General features: G+C 45.3%; 3 protein-coding genes and 1 pseudogene across 3 annotated transcripts; 2 read left to right on the top strand and 2 right to left on the bottom strand.

The window, feature by feature from the left end:
- Window positions 1–314: 314 nt before the first annotated feature.
- Window positions 315–2,891, top strand: LOC123050958 (uncharacterized). Its single transcript, XM_044473684.1, has 4 exons — window positions 315–564; window positions 1,263–1,435; window positions 1,532–1,810; window positions 2,076–2,891. The coding sequence occupies exons 2-4, from the start codon at window positions 1,286–1,288 to the stop codon at window positions 2,718–2,720; spliced, it is 1,074 nt and encodes a 357-aa protein (XP_044329619.1). The 5' UTR covers window positions 315–564; window positions 1,263–1,285; the 3' UTR covers window positions 2,721–2,891.
- A 94-nt stretch (window positions 2,892–2,985) lies between these two features.
- LOC123050969 (ATP-dependent Clp protease proteolytic subunit 4, chloroplastic) lies at window positions 2,986–5,946 on the bottom strand. Its single transcript, XM_044473695.1, has 2 exons — window positions 5,420–5,946; window positions 2,986–3,721 (listed from the first exon to the last, which is right to left on the bottom strand). The coding sequence occupies exons 1-2, from the start codon at window positions 5,824–5,826 to the stop codon at window positions 3,238–3,240; spliced, it is 891 nt and encodes a 296-aa protein (XP_044329630.1). The 5' UTR covers window positions 5,827–5,946; the 3' UTR covers window positions 2,986–3,237.
- A 165-nt stretch (window positions 5,947–6,111) lies between these two features.
- On the bottom strand, window positions 6,112–9,301 carry LOC123050977 (serine/threonine-protein phosphatase 6 regulatory ankyrin repeat subunit C). The gene is made up of 2 exons (XM_044473703.1): window positions 9,010–9,301; window positions 6,112–6,934 (listed from the first exon to the last, which is right to left on the bottom strand). Exons 1-2 carry the CDS (start codon window positions 9,207–9,209, stop codon window positions 6,343–6,345), a joined length of 792 nt encoding a protein of 263 aa, XP_044329638.1. The 5' UTR covers window positions 9,210–9,301; the 3' UTR covers window positions 6,112–6,342.
- A 1,909-nt stretch (window positions 9,302–11,210) lies between these two features.
- Window positions 11,211–11,969, top strand: LOC123050984 (SKP1-like protein 4; annotated as a pseudogene).
- Window positions 11,970–17,227: the final 5,258 nt, after the last annotated feature.

The following is a 17,227-nucleotide window of genomic DNA, read 5'->3' as shown; positions in this document are numbered from 1 at the left end:
TCGTATCATCTTTTACGACGTCGCGTCCCATTTAAAAGGAACGATACGTCACACACACACAAATTGTTGGGTGCGCCATTTTTAAGTATTTTATTTTGATTTTGATGTGGGGACGCAAGCTAGATTCTCACTCGAAGAAGAGGGGACGCAGGAAGGCTGCTGGTACCACTACCGCTTGGCAGGGTCAACACGGACGGCGAGAGGGGGTGGAACACGACGCAAGGAAGAAGAACCAGTGGGGCGGCTGCAACGCAGACGCAGTCAGTGCGAGCGCCGCGTGCGTGAATTGCAATTCGCTGTCGGTTGGCCGAGTCACAACACAGGGTCAAACCTTCCGAACCCACCCCCGTTTCCCTGTCTACGCATCTGCTGATGGGTGCCAACCACCGCACCCAACAACTACCCAACCAATCCCTCCCTCTCGGAGTCGCCTCCTACCCCCTCCCCCTCCTCGTCTCTCCTCATCTCACCTGTGCTCTCCACACGACCACACCAAAAATCCAGAGCCGCCCGCCCGCCTCGCCTCCTCGTCTGCCTCCTCCTCTCCTGCGCTTCAGTTTCCAGGTTACTCTCTCTCCTCTCTCCCGCCTCCTCTACCACTAGCTGCGTCGAATTCGATTTAGGGCGGGCGGACGGATTGGTTGATTGGTTGCTCTGCATGATTAGCACCCCCCTCGTCGAATTCGATTTGGGAGGATGGGTGGCCGGGCCGGTCGATTCGTTGATTGCCCTGCGAGATTAAACATCTCACAGCGAGTGGGATCGAATTGCGATTCCGAGCAAATCTACCGTGATCCTTGCCCCTATCATTTCCCCTGATTCGGTGCCCGGCTTCCAGCCGGCAATCATGGAATGAAATTAATTTTGCATCATTTCGTTTTTTTTTTTCATTCCAACCAAGAAGATGAAAGAGCCGATACTGATTAGTAACAGGGGTGGTTGCGGGTTGGTTGGCGGGTCTCTGTGTAGTGCGTGTTTTATTAGGTGATTAGTTCGATGACTCAATCACCATGGATTAACAAATTGTTTATGACTACTGTCAACCAATCCGACCATATGCACCCAGGGATGAAATTTAATCAGACTGTATTGAGTTAATCTGTCTATCCACAGCCTATCAATTCTGTCGGTGCTAAAGAAGATACTTTTATTGATTTCATAAGTTCTGATCATGGCGCTCCCACCATAGGGTGACTGGCAGCTGCATCTCTTGCAGTTCTGGCATATACCATCTCTTGACTCATATTACTCTCACCTCACAGGCTAGGTTGCTGCTGTTGTTCACATGGATTCCTTTTTCCAAAGAGCTTTCGGCGACCCAATGTGCTCGGAAGACAGTAATGTTGTCCAACAAGGAATTGATAAATGCCCATTCCTGAGGAACATCAACGAGCCTACAAGTTTTTCCTTGACATCCATTAATTTCCCCACTCCGGTATGTCCTTACCATCCACCCCTCTTTATCTGAATATATAAGTGTATGTATGTTATTTATTTGCTTGCTAAACTTTATCATTTTCTGCTCGTGAAGGCAACCGGAGCAAAGGGTCCAATTTTTGAAGACGGGCCCAACTTTGACACGGCATTTCGAGTTTTCCACGGCAGAGACGGGGTTGTTCCACTTTCAGAAGGAGCGTTTGCACATATTGAGAAGCCTCTGCCAAAGCCCGCTCCAGAATTTAACCCCTTGGCAGCCAAAGCAGCTACCATCAGTCTCTCAGGATTCGGAGGCTTTTTCAGCTTCGGTGATTTCTCAAACAAGCGCAATAAGCAGAACTCCAACAAGAAGAATCCCAACAACCTCCCCCAGGTAATTATGGTTCCTCTTTTCCTCGTGCATTTGTTCTATCCTTCAAATTATCATCCTTGTGTTAGAAAGTTTCATTACCAGCCTTTAGACGAGACCAGTTTTTTAGTACCAAAAGAAAGCAAATCTATCTTTGATGCAAGCTTCACATGATATTTTTGAACTACCAGACATGGAGCTTATTAAAACGAGCAACGAATATAAGGTTATTCCTTAGAATTGGAGCATGCCATTCATTTACCTGATTTTGCTTTCCTTGTCATTTCAGAATAAAGGCCAGTCTAATAACAATCATGAAGCGATGAGCAATGACTGGCTGGAAAATGGTCAATGCCCTCTTGCAAAGTCATATAGAGCAATTGGTGGAGTCGTGCCTCTTGTCGCAAAGCTGCTGGCGCCCCCAGCTGGTATGAAACTGACGTGCCCTCCTGCAATTGTTGCTGCCCGTGCAGCAATATCCCGCACGGCGTTTGCAAAGGGGCTTCGCCCTCAGCCCCTACCGACAAAAGTAGTGGTGATCGCACTGCTCGGTATGGCAGCCAATGTTCCTCTTGGCATCTGGAGGGAGCACACCACGAAGTTTTCAGTGCAATGGTTTGCGGCGGTCCATGCTGCAGTGCCTTTCATAGGGATGCTGAGGAAGTCCATCCTGATGCCGAAGAGTGCCATGGCCCTTACCATAGCTGCCTCAATATTGGGTCAGACAATTGGTTCAAGAGCTGAACGTATCAGATTGAAGAGGGCAAAATTAGCAGCAGAGGGCCATGGCCATGAACATGCTACCCGGATTGAAGCTCCGGTGAGCCTGAAAACTGGGAGCTCAGGTGCTGTCCAGCTCTGGGACCCGCTCGGCCTTAGGGTCAAAGGCGGCGTGTCTCCAACCCTGGTTCCGACTGTTGGTGCCATGTATTGATGAGATGATCATGCTTCGTTGCGGCGGCTGTGATAATTGTATCAAGAGTTTCAGAAATTGTTTCTTGTACTCATTGTTATTGTGTCTTGTAAAGGATTACTGGCTACATTGGATTCTTCTCCCCACATGAGTTTGGGTGCAATCAATAAATTTCACCGTGTCCTTTGGTTTCTTCTTTGCAGCAAGGTTGGCTGATTAGACTATTTCTATGTTCCATATGCTTTCATTTGCTTGGTCAAAAGCCAGAACACAACAGCTCCCAACATACCAAATGCAACAGCCAATTAGTAGTAAAACAAGTGTTACAAACTTTTGACAAAAGCTCCAGCAGTTGCTTGCTGTGCAGAATACATTCGACGAGGCTAGCTGGTTAGACCAGTTTTAAGTTCCATGTGCTTTCATTTGCTTGGTCAAATGCCAAAACACAACAGCTACACCATCACACCAAATGCAACGGCAGATAAAGTCTACTGCTAAGGATTACATCATCTTTGTTTGACGAAAGCTCAAGCTAGCTTTAGTATATCTCATCGTCTGGGACATGCGGCGTAAGGAACTTCTGAGGGTCCTTGTACATTTCCTCGTAGTTGTACTTAGGCTTCACCCTCTCCGGAACCGGCTCAAGTGGCATGATGCTGTCTTCGTCGATCACGCTGTCGATGATCCCATAATCGACAGCCTCAAGAGGACCCATGTATCGGTCCCTATCGATGTCTTTCTCTACCTGCTCCAGTGTGCGCCCCGTGAAGCCTGAAATCAGCCGGATGACATTCCTCTTGCTAGCCAGAATTTCCTTGGCTTGGACCTCTACATCCAAGGCCTGGCCACTCGCGCCTCCCACGGGCTGATGCATCATAATCCTGGTGTTGGGCATGGCGAATCGTTTGCCCTTTGCGCCACCACCAAGGATTATAGAAGCTGTGGATCCAGCTATGCCCATTCCAATAGTGGATACATCTGCCCTCACCAGCTGCATTACATCAAAGATAGCCATTGTCGCACTGAAATGTAAAACAAAAAAAGTCAAGTCACAAAATGCAACTAGTCTGTATCAACAGATATGCAAAGGCCACTATTGCACGCACTTCACCGTAATGGCAAGGCTAGCCTAAAACTCCTCTCGTTCTCCAATAGTGTTGTTTTAGACCTCAAATATTCCAAATAAATCTACACATAATATTTCAAATACCCATTCTACTAGTAGTCAAAGTTTGACTTTGCTTATGTCCAAAACTTGTTCTGGTTCCATGAACTAGTCCTTTGGACAGGACTATTCTTTTCCCACCACTCATACCAAACTAGAAGAGGGCACTCCAAGTCAACTAACAATAGGGTCTTCCAAGTCAATAACAGGGCATTCAAAGCCAACTAATAGTCAACTAGTCAAATGTGATACCTTGAAAGAGAGATGAATGTTACGCACATATAAACAAGAAAAACATCATTCATAAGGTGCAACATATATCATTACAAACTCCAGGCATCAAGCAGAATATTTTATTTTCACAGAAACGAGGGGTCTGTACAAAATGCAAATATATAGAAGAACTGTAATCATATGCCCATATTGGCGTAGTACTAAAGAGTTTCATCTAGCTAATCTTATAACAAGCCAAAAGAAACGAGCTAGTGATAGAAGTTTACATACTGTTTGATCATCACAGAGAACAAGGTGTTCAATGCAGGTATTACCAAAAAGTTACATTCAGCTGATCTCATAACAAGCCAATAAGTTGCAAGCTAATGATACAAGCTTAAATATTGTTTGATCATCACAGACAACAAGGTGCTCGATGTTGATATTGCTAAGAGTTTAATTCGGCTGATATAGCAAGCCAATAAGCAGCGACCTACTGACACAAACTTACATACTGTTTGATCATCATAGAGAACAAGTTGCCCGATGCGGATTTGAGTTAGTCACTCCATTCAATTCTAGATTTTAGTTATGGCCTAGATTTCAGTGGTTAACTTAGGTGTTACCATAGGTAGGTTACACTAGGATTTTTTTGTCAACCTTTTTTCCGTTTCAGCAATTACGAGTATAGAAACGACCCACTGGATTAGACAATAATACAATCAAACTGGAATTATTTTAGGGATAACAAAAGCCTAGTTTAATGAAGTAACAACGAAGATAATATTTGCAATCTAGAATTGTTGACGCGGTGAAGAATAAGATTTCCGCCCCTGCTCGGACCAGAAGATTGTAAAACAAAATTGAATGAATAATAACCTTCTGCGGGGATGGCAAATTATTAAAATACATAAAAGGTCTAGCAAGAGGGTGACTCGAGGATAGTCAGTAAAGTATCATTCGGAGATTAGTGCAGATTTTAGCAAATGGGTTTATAGGTGGTATTACAGTCTGAAGGTGTGTCAGTGTCACATTGATCATGGCCAGCAAACTCTTATCCAGCAAGATATTGTCTGATAAAAAGATGGTCTACTACTGTGAATCGACTTGATGAGTCTACTAGAATGCAGGTCATGATTTTGATTAGTGCAGCCTATATCAAATCAAACAGCCGGGAGTGAATACTATCACGAATCGAATTAGTATATCTGGACAAAGTAATTTGCCCACAAGATGACCACGTGGAATAATGTAAGACCACAAAAGGCATCCCTTGTTGAGATGGTAAGTAAATTCAACCCTACACAAACCGAGGGAAGGGAGTGATGCATTGGGAGGCGACCTGAGTGATCCACCGGGGGAGTTGACGAAGAGCCGGATGTCAGACTCGGAGTCCATGGCGTCGAGGAGGAGGAGCTGGCTGACGACGGCGTCGGCGAGGAAGTCCTCGATCTCGTTGCCGAGGAAGATGATGCGCTCCCGGAGAAGAAGGCCCATGACGTCACCGCTGGCAACTCCTCCCGGCGCATCCAACTCCGCCCGGATGCCTTGGCCTTCCCACAGGGACAGAGGAGACATGGCCGCCGCCGACGACGCCGCGACCGCGTAGCTGCGGCGGTTCAGCTTGAGGAGGGGATGCGGTCGCGTCGCGGGCCCACGTGCGCAAGCGCATAGCTGCCGGTGCCTGAGGCGGTGAGCGGCAGCCGTGACGGAGAGGGAGGCACCGGCACTCGCGCTGGTGGCCGCCATGCTTATCTATCTAGCTTCGTGGGTTACGGAGCAGCCGGCGGCGGCGGAGTGCTCCTTGTCTCCTCCCTCTGAGTGTGAGAGAGTAGATGGAAGGAGTGGATAACTCACCAGGACTACTGCCTTCTTCCCGTTTGGGCCTATTCCTTCGTCAATGGGTTGGGCCGTTGTCTTTCTTTTCTTCCCTCTTGTTTGAAATTACAACAAGCTCAAAAGAGGAATTGAGATTGCAACACAGACAGCAGATAATATTCCATGAAAATTAAGAAACACAGCACTTAAGCGTACTCACAGTAGTAAAATCATCTTGGTTTAAGGGAATCAGTAGTAAATCATCATCATAAGCTACTTGATCAAAACATAGTACTGCTGGTCAACAACTATGATACGGATAACATGCCCATGGACAGCTAAAACTCTTACACTTCTTTGCCAGCATTCCAAAATTGCCAAAAGAACAATGGATAACACAGCATACAAGTTGACACCATCAGATGACATTATCGAGGCTATTCGATTCTAGTCGTCTGCTTCATCCTCTTCTTCCATGTCGTTTTCAAGATGCGAAAGTGAAACTTTGGCCTTCTTCACCTCCGGCGGCCTCGTCCCAGCACCAATCTCCTCACTCTTCCTCTTCTCGCCCTGCTCGGCATCAACACCATCTTTTCTAGCTTCACCTGAGACCTTGCCATCATCAGCCTTCTCAGCTACAGAATCATCCTTCTTCTCAGATGGTAGCTCCACTCCCTTCTTCAGTGACTGCTCACACTCTTTCAGGAAAGCACGAACGTCATCATTCTCTGCAACATGTAGAGCCGTTTGCCCTGCATTTGTCTTTGTTGTGATGCCCACGCCCCTCCTCACTAAATACTTCACAAGATCCAGGTGGGAGTTCTGAGCAGCAAAGTGCAACGCCGTGAAGCCTTTCCTGTTCTTTGCTTTCACAGAGGCCCCCGACGCCAGCAGCTCACGCACCACTTCCAAATGACCTTTCTGGGAAGCAAAATGGATCGCGGCGGTGTCATCCATTGCTGCAGCCCCGACATCCGCTTTGTGCTTGCAAAGGCATTTCACAACATCAACATGCCCAGCCCATGCCGCCAGATGGAGTCTACATGAACAAAACAAACTATGTCAAGGAGATAAAATGAACAGAGAAAAATGATAGGACATAAAACAAGTTTATCACATCACATAATCTGGTACTACGACTACTGATGCAGAAACCATATTGTGTAGCAATGTTTGATAGAGGGAAACAAATCTATCAATATCAACACAAATGAAACACTATACACAGCTCAGATAAAAAAAATGAAACACTCAGTTTGAGAAGCTGGAAGCAGTGGCGGAGACAAGGGGGGGGGGGGGGGGGGTGGGGGGGGGGGGGGGGGCGAGCAGGAGCCTCCCCCACCCCCTAACGATCGACTATGCATTCACGACCTACCAGGAAATTAGCGATAACAAGGCTGACTTGGCCCCCCCTGACTCAGGTAAACTTTGAAGAAAAGGAAAAGGGCCCATGAGAAAGCCCACTAATGGCCGGATGGCGTCCTCTCCGTTCGTAGTTTGCTAGGTTGTAGGCCGGCCCCAGCGCTCTTCCGTGATTAGCATGTGCGTGGGATTAGCCCTTGCGCCGCCGCCGTCGCCCTCCCTGCTCGGTGCTACAGTATGATCAACAGCGACGCAGGTGCTTCACTCCTCGATTCTTCAAGCTTCAGCTAACGATCTACTGAACTAGCCATGGACCATGGTAAACACACTACCCTGTCTATTAATCTTTCTCAGTTCTCTTTCTGTTCGTGTCAGACTTATACGTCAGGTTTAATTACTTAATACTTTGGTTTTGTGATCTATGATGCTGTGAAGATTTTTGTTATCTTGCACGTCGTGCTGTAAATTTTCGCCGTGCTACAAGTTATCATCTACTAGTTCATATCTATGTACAAAGATTCATATTACGAATTTATACAACGTATCTAATTTGGAGAATTCAGTTCTGACTAATGAAGAGAAATGTGCCGCCACACACCATTCAAATTTATTCATTTTTAAAGCATGTCGATGCGACTAGTTATAATTCTCTCGGTCTCAATGGCCTACGTAAAGCGAATTTATTCGACTATTAAAATCGTCAAGACAGCTTGCTTCATCTTTGCATAATAAGCTACATTCACAGATAATTATAAGCTAAGGTACCAATTAATGATTTTACTGGCAACTATAGAGACAAATTTAAACAAATTCAAATGTACTGATGCTTTTATAGACCAAAGCAAAACCTTTATAATACTAGATGGTTATTTTTTTTCGCACTTGATATTTTTTTACCAACTTGGCTTGGCCCCCCCCTATGTCCAAATCCTGGCTCCGCCCCTGGCTGGAAGCATCCATATACGAGGAATAGATAACTCTTGGGGCTTGTCCGCTTGTGTGATATTACCGCCGTGCCAAAACGTCATATATTTTGGCATGGAGGTAGTAGCATTCAAACAGTTGTCTTCAAAATTACCAACAAGGACAATAGATGGAACATAATGGTTTGTCCCAAAGATACAAAATTAGCAGGGTAAGTGAGACCACAGCTAGCAGTTCAAAGCTGCTATCCTATCAAATGAAAAAGGCCCAGAGGTAGCAGCACATCTGAAAATTAAAACAAGCTTGAAACATATACCTAACTAGAGGAACAGAGGATGGAGAGAAGTGCCACCGTGTTGCAGACTAATTTGAAAAGGCAGCAGCTATGGCAAAGGCACTATAATGCGTCACTTAGGGATATAACATCACAATAAACACTGCATCAGTGCATGGGCCAATAGCTAAAAAAATTAGGGGCACTTGGTATTAACTTGCAGCACATAATCAGTCAGCCAGCATACACAAGTAATCATATAATGAAGTAAATAAGTAAGCACTTAATCATGTGACATCACTATATCAGAATTACACAGTATGGTGGAGCTATCAATCAGAGAAGGAGCTATAGCAGAATTACAGCATTAATAAAGACAGGTAGTGGATAGTACTCTAGGACTGCTCGCGAAAGGAGCAATGCAATACAGTATTTTTCTTTCGAAAACGAGGTTAAAGTTAAACCTGCCCGGGCTAATAAAGACAGATAGTGGATAGTACTATCTAGGACTAGGAGGAAGAAGAGGGGAAGAGGAAGGGAAAGGATATTGTTACGGGGTGCGGGAGAGGCGGTCTCTGGAGTTGAGGGCGAGAGGGTTGGACTCGCAAAGCGACTCCGCCGCCGCCGCATCACCCGACCTCGCGGCCTTGTGCAGCTGCAGATCCTCCTCCTCTCCTCCACCACGACCTTCTCCTCCTCGGCCTCGACCTCTGCCTCCTCCGCGCCCCCCGCCGCCGGCTCGGCGTCTCCCCATCTCTCTCACGCGGGCTCGCGGCAGCGGGTGGGGGGGGGGGGGGGGTGGAGGAGAAGGAAGGACCAAGGTGGGGAAATCGTCGGGCGGAGGACGAACTCAAGCAGCCCTCCTGCTGCGCTAAGTTTCGTAATGGGCCGGGCCGGGTCGGAGCTTTTATTTTAGAGTAAAATTCCCTCCATATTTTTTTAGATTATTCCCTCCACGGGACATCCTCGTGTGAATTTCCCTTAAAAAAAAGGACATCCTCACGCGAATGGGTTTCAGCCGTCAGATTGTCACACGGATCGATATCCACCGTTTGTTTTAGACTAGCGGTTGAAAGTTTTGTTCATATGCTTCACACGTCTGGCCAACAATAGCCCTCCTTCGCGTAGGACCCGCGATTCAGAGACGTACCTGGTCTTCATGGGGTGGGAACATAATGCTCTTCTCTCTTACCGAAATCTCTTCTCTTCTCGAGCGATTTCATGTCGTCGACATCACCGTCGCCACTCCACTGATGCGGCAAGAGCAGCTCGATGTTCCCAATCACCACCTCGCCTCTTGCCATCCCTTGCCTCTGCCTACTCCTCCTTTGCCACTGCCATCAGTCACCGAAGCACATTGACCGCACCTTTGTGCTCCTTTCGACCTCAAACGACGGATCTTCGCTACCGCATTGTCTTCTCGCCATCTCTCTCGGAGTTGCAATTAATCCTAGCCTTTGCAGTTCGGATCTATGGCGCGAGGATTACTATATGGTGGTGTTGGCGCTCGTGTTAGTGGCAATACCGCTCAGCCGGGACAACCTTGCACGTGTGCTCGGTGATGCCTGAGGGTTTGCGCTTTGGCGACATCGACCCATCTGTGGTATGTAGGAGGCGATGATTAGTTCATCATTTGATAATCCTCTTCCCATGCCCCTCTTTTCTCCAGTCTCTTTGTTTCTTATTTCCTCAATTTAAGTCATTCATGTTTACTTTGTGCGGACTAATAAGGCTGCATTCATGGGATTAGAAGATGATTCTTTGGTTTGGCCTGCAATTTTGGGTTTTCCATCTCTCTTTCTCGAATCTACAGGGGTCTATAGAATAATTAGTCCCTAGTCCATTGATCCGGTCATCTATACAATGTTGCAATCAATATGTTGGTAGCTTGTTAAGAAAAGTAAAAAAAAAGGACCTTTGCAATCATGATTAGATTGAACCACCATTCTAGATGAATGTAAGCAAGGTGTCTTGTGGGTCTACTCCGTAGATTTATTTTGGTCCTTTGTCTTTGTAAGATTTGCAATTTGCCAAAGAAAATGCAGTTTGCAAATGATTATGTTCATATTGCGTTTCTATTTGCCTTGACAACAATCATCGCCCATAGTTTTCTTTGTCGATTTGTTTTTAATGACATAAGATCCTACTCATGAAGGATTTTTCCCCATCCATTTGCAATTGCGCAAAGAACAACTACAGCCAAAATGGCTGGGGCTACCACGTAACGCACGTGTGCATCGCCTTGTACGTTGTTCCGCCTGTGTGCCGGTTTGTGCGTGGCTAGCCTGCCCGGACGTGTAGGGGCTTCGACTGGTCGGGCTTTAGCTTGTCGGGAAGCTCTTTCATTGTCTAACGATTTACTTATCCAGAGATTGCGTGAGTGTTGAGGCAAGGAGAGGAGGAAGACAATGAAGCTATTATTGGAGAGACCAATTTCGAGAGATCATCTTATACCTTTTGTAAGAAAAATTATGAATTTAGAAGTTCAAACTATGAAGTTCACAACTTATCTAGGCATGCTTTATGTTTGGATCAGGGCCGCCATATCTGACTGGGTCAAACCCATAATCATATTTGTATCCCCATGTTGATTGATCAATAAAATCTACTAGCAGATTGTTCCAGAAAAGAAAAATGTCATGTGTCTTGTTAAAAAAATGCCATGTGTCAATACAAATTTCGGATTGATAAAGAATTTGTGTTCTCCCCGCAACCCCCCACCCCCAAAAAAAAGCCGCCGCCGACTCATCTATATATTCGGAGCGTCGCGTCTCCCTTTTTACTCCCACCCATCGATGATCGATCGATCGATCGACTGAAACACCGAGTTCAGCAGGAGCGATCTCGATCCCGATCGGCACACGCATAGGAGATCGATGGCGATTAGCAGCCGCAACACGGTCACCCTCCGCAGCTCCGACGGCGAGGAGTTCGTTGTCCAAGCGGACACGATCGCGGCGGCGTCGGCGCTGATCAAGCAACTGCGCCGCCAGCGTGATCCCGCTACCCCAGGTGACCGGCCGCATCCTCGCCCGCGTCGTCGACTACTGCAATCGCCATTACGCCGACGCCGACGCGGCCGCGTACGCGTACGCCAGTCCCTTCCCGTTGGTCGACCCCGACCTGGAGCGCTTCGACACCGACTTCGTCAGCGGCATCGACCAGGACACGCTCTTCATGCTCCTCCTCGCCGCCAAAGACCTCGACGTAGAGGGGCTCCTGAACCTGGCGTGCAAGACGGTGGCCGACCAGATGAGGGGCTAGACGGTCGAGGGCATGCGCGCACACTTCGGCATCGTCAATGACTGACACCCCGGAGGAGGAGGCTGAGCTCCGCAGGGAACTTTCATGGGCGTTGTAGTAAACACACAAATCACTACCCAATCACGTTCTTCTTTTTTTACTTTTGGCGATTTGTTGCTGCCATGGACTAGCAACGTTCCTCGGTGCTCGACTTCATGATATTAGTTTCTTATACACATTTAATGGGATATGTCAGGACCTATTTTCTTTACCCTTGGCATTTGCGTCGTTATAGTGATTTTTATACTCTGCATGTTGTTGCGGGAGTAGTTTGAGACATATTTTAATGTGATTCATGGTATGAAATATGAATATTTGAAATAATAATAATAATAATATAAAAAGCTAAAATTGAAAATACATATAATTTATTATGTCTGATTACTATATAGTTGTAAAATGTTTATTAAATCATAATAGAATGAAACTTCTCATGTGTGTTTGCATGATGCTATGAGTTTTTTTCATGCATGTTTCATGATGAAATGGTATGCTTGCATGTTGAGAGAAATATGACAATGGGGGTGAGTCTTTTCTCATGCATGTTGTGCGATGATGTGACATGTTTGCATGTTAAGAGAAATATTAGTGGGGGCATATATATAAATAATATTATTTAGTAGAGTATATAATAAAGCCAACCACGATCGGAACATTACAATAAGTGAAATAAATAACTACGACCAAGTCTATTTCTTGTACAACCGTTCACCAAGTTGTCTCTTGCCTCCTCACGGATTCATCAGATAGGAAATCTTCAGATCTATGCTTATACTTAACAAGGATATTCATCCTTGTTGCAAGACTAGCCAATGAGGATCATCATAACAACAAGTAGACAACATATTACAACAAGATAGCGAGCAAGTCTGTCGTTACTAAACCTGACCAATAAATGTCATGCCAAGAGTTTCATCCAGATACACGCCTTCGCCAACACTCAATGCCATGACCAGAAGGTATTGCTAGTAGATTGGCTATCATAGATTTTTTTCTGGTAAGTCGGTTTTTTGCCTTGCCCGAGTTACCTCCTCCCACAAACTCAGGTACACAATTTCTATGGAGGGTAGGCCTCTCTCTAAAGAGTCTCCATCTCTTTGTCGCCAATGACACCCTCTCATCTTGTATCTTCACCGATAACCCTCTTACTCGCCTTTGTCTGCTTACGACGTCCCCATCTCTATTTCATCATTTCATTTGTAGCAGAAAATACATAAAACTCATATACGTATTAATACACTCTCTTTACATAAAGATTTCACAATTCGCTATGCAAGAACCGTTGACCAATTGTAAGGTAGTGCAACTTTTAAGTGATGTTTATCTCTAGGTGATATTTTGTAAAGTGCTCGTAGAACATGCCACATATCTAGGAATTTGAAGCTCCGGTGTAGAATGCAAAATGAGACATAAAAATCAAAGGAAGTAGACAAAAAAAATGTCGAGCATAGGCATCACATGTAATTTGATAATAAAATACAGACCCTTAGTCCGAGGGGGGGGGGGCTACTAGATGAGATCGTCTCAAAAAACAAAGTGGCGGCGACGAGAGATTGCGGTACATTCAAGAAGGGGGCCTGGTAGGGCCCCCACAGAGCTTGGACACTGGGGTTGTGAGCCCCACCTGGCCCATGGCTCTTGACTCTGGTTCTTTTATGATATAGAAACTCCTGTTGTATTTTTCTGAATTTTTTCCCGTGAGCAAAAACCACCTGTTTACCCTAAAACCTAAAACACTAGAAAACATGAAATGCCACTTCACACTTTATTAATGTATTAGTCTAAATAAATCATAAGAACATGCATATTCATTGATATTAAAGTATGAAAATTATAAAAAGTATGTATAAGTGTAGCGCGTACCAAAGGCCCAACAACTACACCCTAACCTCTGGTCTAGGGATGTCTAACATGCCTATGGCCCGTGGGCTGCGATGAAGTGCTAACAACTACAATCTAGCCTCTGGTCCAGGGGCGGCTAACATGCCTATGGCTAGTGGGTTGCGATGAAGTCTTAGGACATCTAGGGTTGTTCCATCGCATGGGCCACGCGCCCATAGCCCGAGCCTTACCTTAAACCCATAGATCAAAGCTTGCATCCACTACCCCTCCACCTACCACCTCAAGGATAAACTTTTGGAGCTCTAGTTCTCCTCCCTAGATTTATCTAGTGAGAGTGGAGGGAGTACATGCCCATATGGGTGGGGGGCTTATAAGGGATGTGTCTCTTAGAATTAAGTTGATGGTATCCTAAATTAACGTGGACCATCTATACATTTGGGGTATAACAGCTAGTTTCAGTTTATACGCAAACAAGACTGTCACAGAGTACCATTATTACAAAGGGAGTACCCTAATATTGAGGGTAAAATTATAATAAGGGTAGCTAATGTGTTTAATATTTTCTCACACCTATAATTCATCATTAATCCTAATATCAAATTACAAGAGGTGTGCCTCGACCATGCAATGAAGATGTGGTGATAGAATGGTCACTACAGTGGGAACTATCGCCTGGAAGGTGATGCCTTGGAAGTTGTGGATAGCTAGATTGATTAGAGAGGCAACAATGGCGGCCGTTGTGTGAGTAGCAGCTCTGAAGAGACTAACACAAAGTAACAGACAATCTCCATGAACACTTGGGACTGACCATCTATTGATGATGTTTTCTCATTTGCATGGCATTCCATGGATTCTTTTCGATAAAAGATGAATTTTATTGACTCAAAATGAAACATCAAATGGATACAAACACAAGAAACACACCATCATCAAATGGCTCACTACCATACCAAAGATTATGCGCTGAAGTTAGCAGGAATCTAAGAAAAGTTACCATGCATGATGGGAAATAGTGTGAGATGAAAGAGACACTATTTGGCAAATAAACAGCAGGAAAATATACATAGATAGTAGCACCGGCAGCTCAACTCCCCCGACCCTCCTCGCCCCCCCCCCCCCGCGGCTCACTCCCGCGAGCGATGGGAGGGAGCCCTAGCCGCCCCACCTCGCGACCCCAACTCCCTCCCCTGCCGCCGCCGACAGGTGTTGACGGGAAAAGCCCAGTCGGCATGGCCGAGGCGGGGCGTCTTCATCTCCTCTGCTCGTGGGGCTCCAGCGCGGGATGACGCACTCGGGTGGCGGCGCTGGGCTGCGACAGGGCCCAGCGGCACGACGACGGCGGTGCAGGGTGGCGGCGTGATGGCGGTTGCTACCTCTTGAGCACTTGCGTTGCTTTTCCCTTGAAGAGGAAAGGGTGATGTAGCAAAGTAGCGTAAGTATTTTCCTTAGTTTTTGAGAACCAAGGTATCAATCCAGTAGAAGGCCATGCACGAGTCCCTCGCACCTACACAAACAAATAAATCCTCGCAACCAACGCGATAAGGGGTTGTCTATCCCTACACGGTCACCTACGAGAGTGAGATCTGATAGATATGATAAGATAATATTTTTGGTATTTTTATGATAAAGATAAATAAAAGATGCAAAGTAAAATAAATGGAAAAAGAAATAACTAAGTGTTGGAAGGTTAATATGATGGAAGATAGACCCGGGGGCCATAGGTTTCACTAGTGGCTTCTCTCAAGAGCATACGTATTCACGGTGGGTAAACAAATTACTGTTGAGCAATTGACAGAATTGAGCATAGTTATGAGAATATCTAGGTATGATCATGTATATAGGCATCACGTCCGAGACAAGTAGACCGACTCCTGCCTGCATCTACTACTATTACTCCACACATCGACCGCCATCCATCATGCATCTAGAGTATTAAGTTCATAAGAACAGAGTAACGCTTTAAGCAAGATGACATGATGTAGAGGGATAAACTCATGCAATATGATATAAACCCCATCTTGTTATCCTCGATGGCAACAATACAATACGTGCCTTGCTGCCCCTACTGTCACTGGGAAAGGACACCGCAAGATTGAACCCAAAGCTAAGCACTTCTCCCATTGCAAGAAAAATCAATCTAGTAGGCCAAACCAAACTGATAATTCGAAGAGACTTGCAAAGATAACCAATCATACATAAAAGAATTCAGAGAAGATTCAAATATTGTTCATAGCTAAACTTGATCATAAACCCACAATTCATCGATCTCAACAAACACACCGCAAAAGAAGATTACATCGAATAGATCTCCACAAGAGAGAGGGAGAACTTTGTATTGAGATCCAAAAAGAGAGAAGAATCCATCTAGCTAATAATTATGGACCCGAAGGTCTGAGGTAAACTACTCACACTTCATCGGAGAGGCTATGGTGTTGATGTAGAAGCCCTCCATGATCGATGCCCCCTCCGACGGAGCTCCGGAAAAGGCCCCAAGATGGGATCTTGTGGATACAGAAAGTTACGGCGGTGGAATTAGGGTTTTGGCTCCGTATCTGGTAGTTTGGGGGTACGTAGGTATATATAGGAGGAAGGAGTACGTCAGTGGAGCAACAGGGGGCCCACGAGGGTGGAGGGCGTGCCCAAGGGGGTAGGCGCGCCCCCTACCTCGCGGCCTCCTAGTTGATGTCTTGACGTAGGGTCCAAGTCCTCTGGATCATGTTCGTTCCGAAAATCACGTTCCCGAAGGTTTCATTCCGTTTGGACTCCGTTTGATATTCTTTTTCTGTGAAACCCTAAAATAGGCAAAAAAACAGCAATTCTAGGATGGGCCTCCGGTTAACAGGTTAGTCCCAAAAATAATATAAAAGTGTATGATAAAGCCCAATAATGTTCAAAACAGAATATAATATAGTATGGAACAATAAAAAATTATAGATACATTGAAGACGTATCAAGCATCCCCAAGCTTAATTCCTGCTCGTCCTCGAGTAGGTAAATGATAAAAACAGAATTTTTGATGTGGAATGCTACTTGGCATAATTTCAATGTAATTCTTCTTAATTGTGGTATGAATATTCAGATCCGAAATATTCAAGACAAAAGTTCAATATTGACATAGAAATAATAATACTTCAAGCACACTAACTAAGCAATTATGTCTCTTCAAAATAACATGGCCAAAGAAAGTTATCCCTGCAAAATCATATAGTCTGGCTATGCTCTATCTTCACCACACAAAGTATTTAAATCATGCACAACCCCGATGACAAGCCAAGCAATTGTTTCATACTTTTGGTGTTCTCAAACTTTTTCAATCTTCACGCAATACATGAGCGTGAGCCATGGACATAGCACTTTAGGTGGAATAGAATGATGGTTGTGGAGGAGACAAAAAAAGGAAGATAGTCTCACATCAACTAGGCATATCAAAGGGCTATGGAGATGCCCATCAATAGATATCAATGTGAGTGAGTAGGGATTGCCATGCAACGGATGCACTAGAGCTATAAGTATATGAAAAGCTCAACAAAAGGAACTAAGTGGGTGTGCATCCAACTCGCTTGCTCACGAAGACCTGGGGCATTTTGAGGAAGCCCATCATTGGAATATACAAGCCAAGTTCTATAA

The sequence above is a fragment of the Triticum aestivum genome, chromosome 1A (genome assembly GCF_018294505.1).
Source record: "Triticum aestivum cultivar Chinese Spring chromosome 1A, IWGSC CS RefSeq v2.1, whole genome shotgun sequence".
NCBI lineage: Eukaryota > Viridiplantae > Streptophyta > Magnoliopsida > Poales > Poaceae > Triticum > Triticum aestivum.
This window is presented reverse-complemented; position numbering and strand designations above follow the sequence as displayed.

Coding starts and splice junctions, on each gene's coding strand:
- LOC123050958 (XM_044473684.1), top strand. CDS start 1,286: ATGGATTCCTTTTTCCAAAGAGCTTTCGGCGACCCAATGTGCTCGGAA. Junction 1,436..1,531: donor CCATTAATTTCCCCACTCCG/GTATGTCCTTAC, acceptor CTGCTCGTGAAG/GCAACCGGAGCAAAGGGTCC. Junction 1,811..2,075: donor ATCCCAACAACCTCCCCCAG/GTAATTATGGTT, acceptor TTGTCATTTCAG/AATAAAGGCCAGTCTAATAA.
- LOC123050969 (XM_044473695.1), bottom strand. CDS start 5,826: ATGGCGGCCACCAGCGCGAGTGCCGGTGCCTCCCTCTCCGTCACGGCT. Junction 3,722..5,419: donor TCCCCCGGTGGATCACTCAG/GTCGCCTCCCAA, acceptor TTTACATTTCAG/TGCGACAATGGCTATCTTTG.
- LOC123050977 (XM_044473703.1), bottom strand. CDS start 9,209: ATGGGGAGACGCCGAGCCGGCGGCGGGGGGCGCGGAGGAGGCAGAGGT. Junction 6,935..9,009: donor GACCGCCTCTCCCGCACCCC/GTAACAATATCC, acceptor TTGTTCATGTAG/ACTCCATCTGGCGGCATGGG.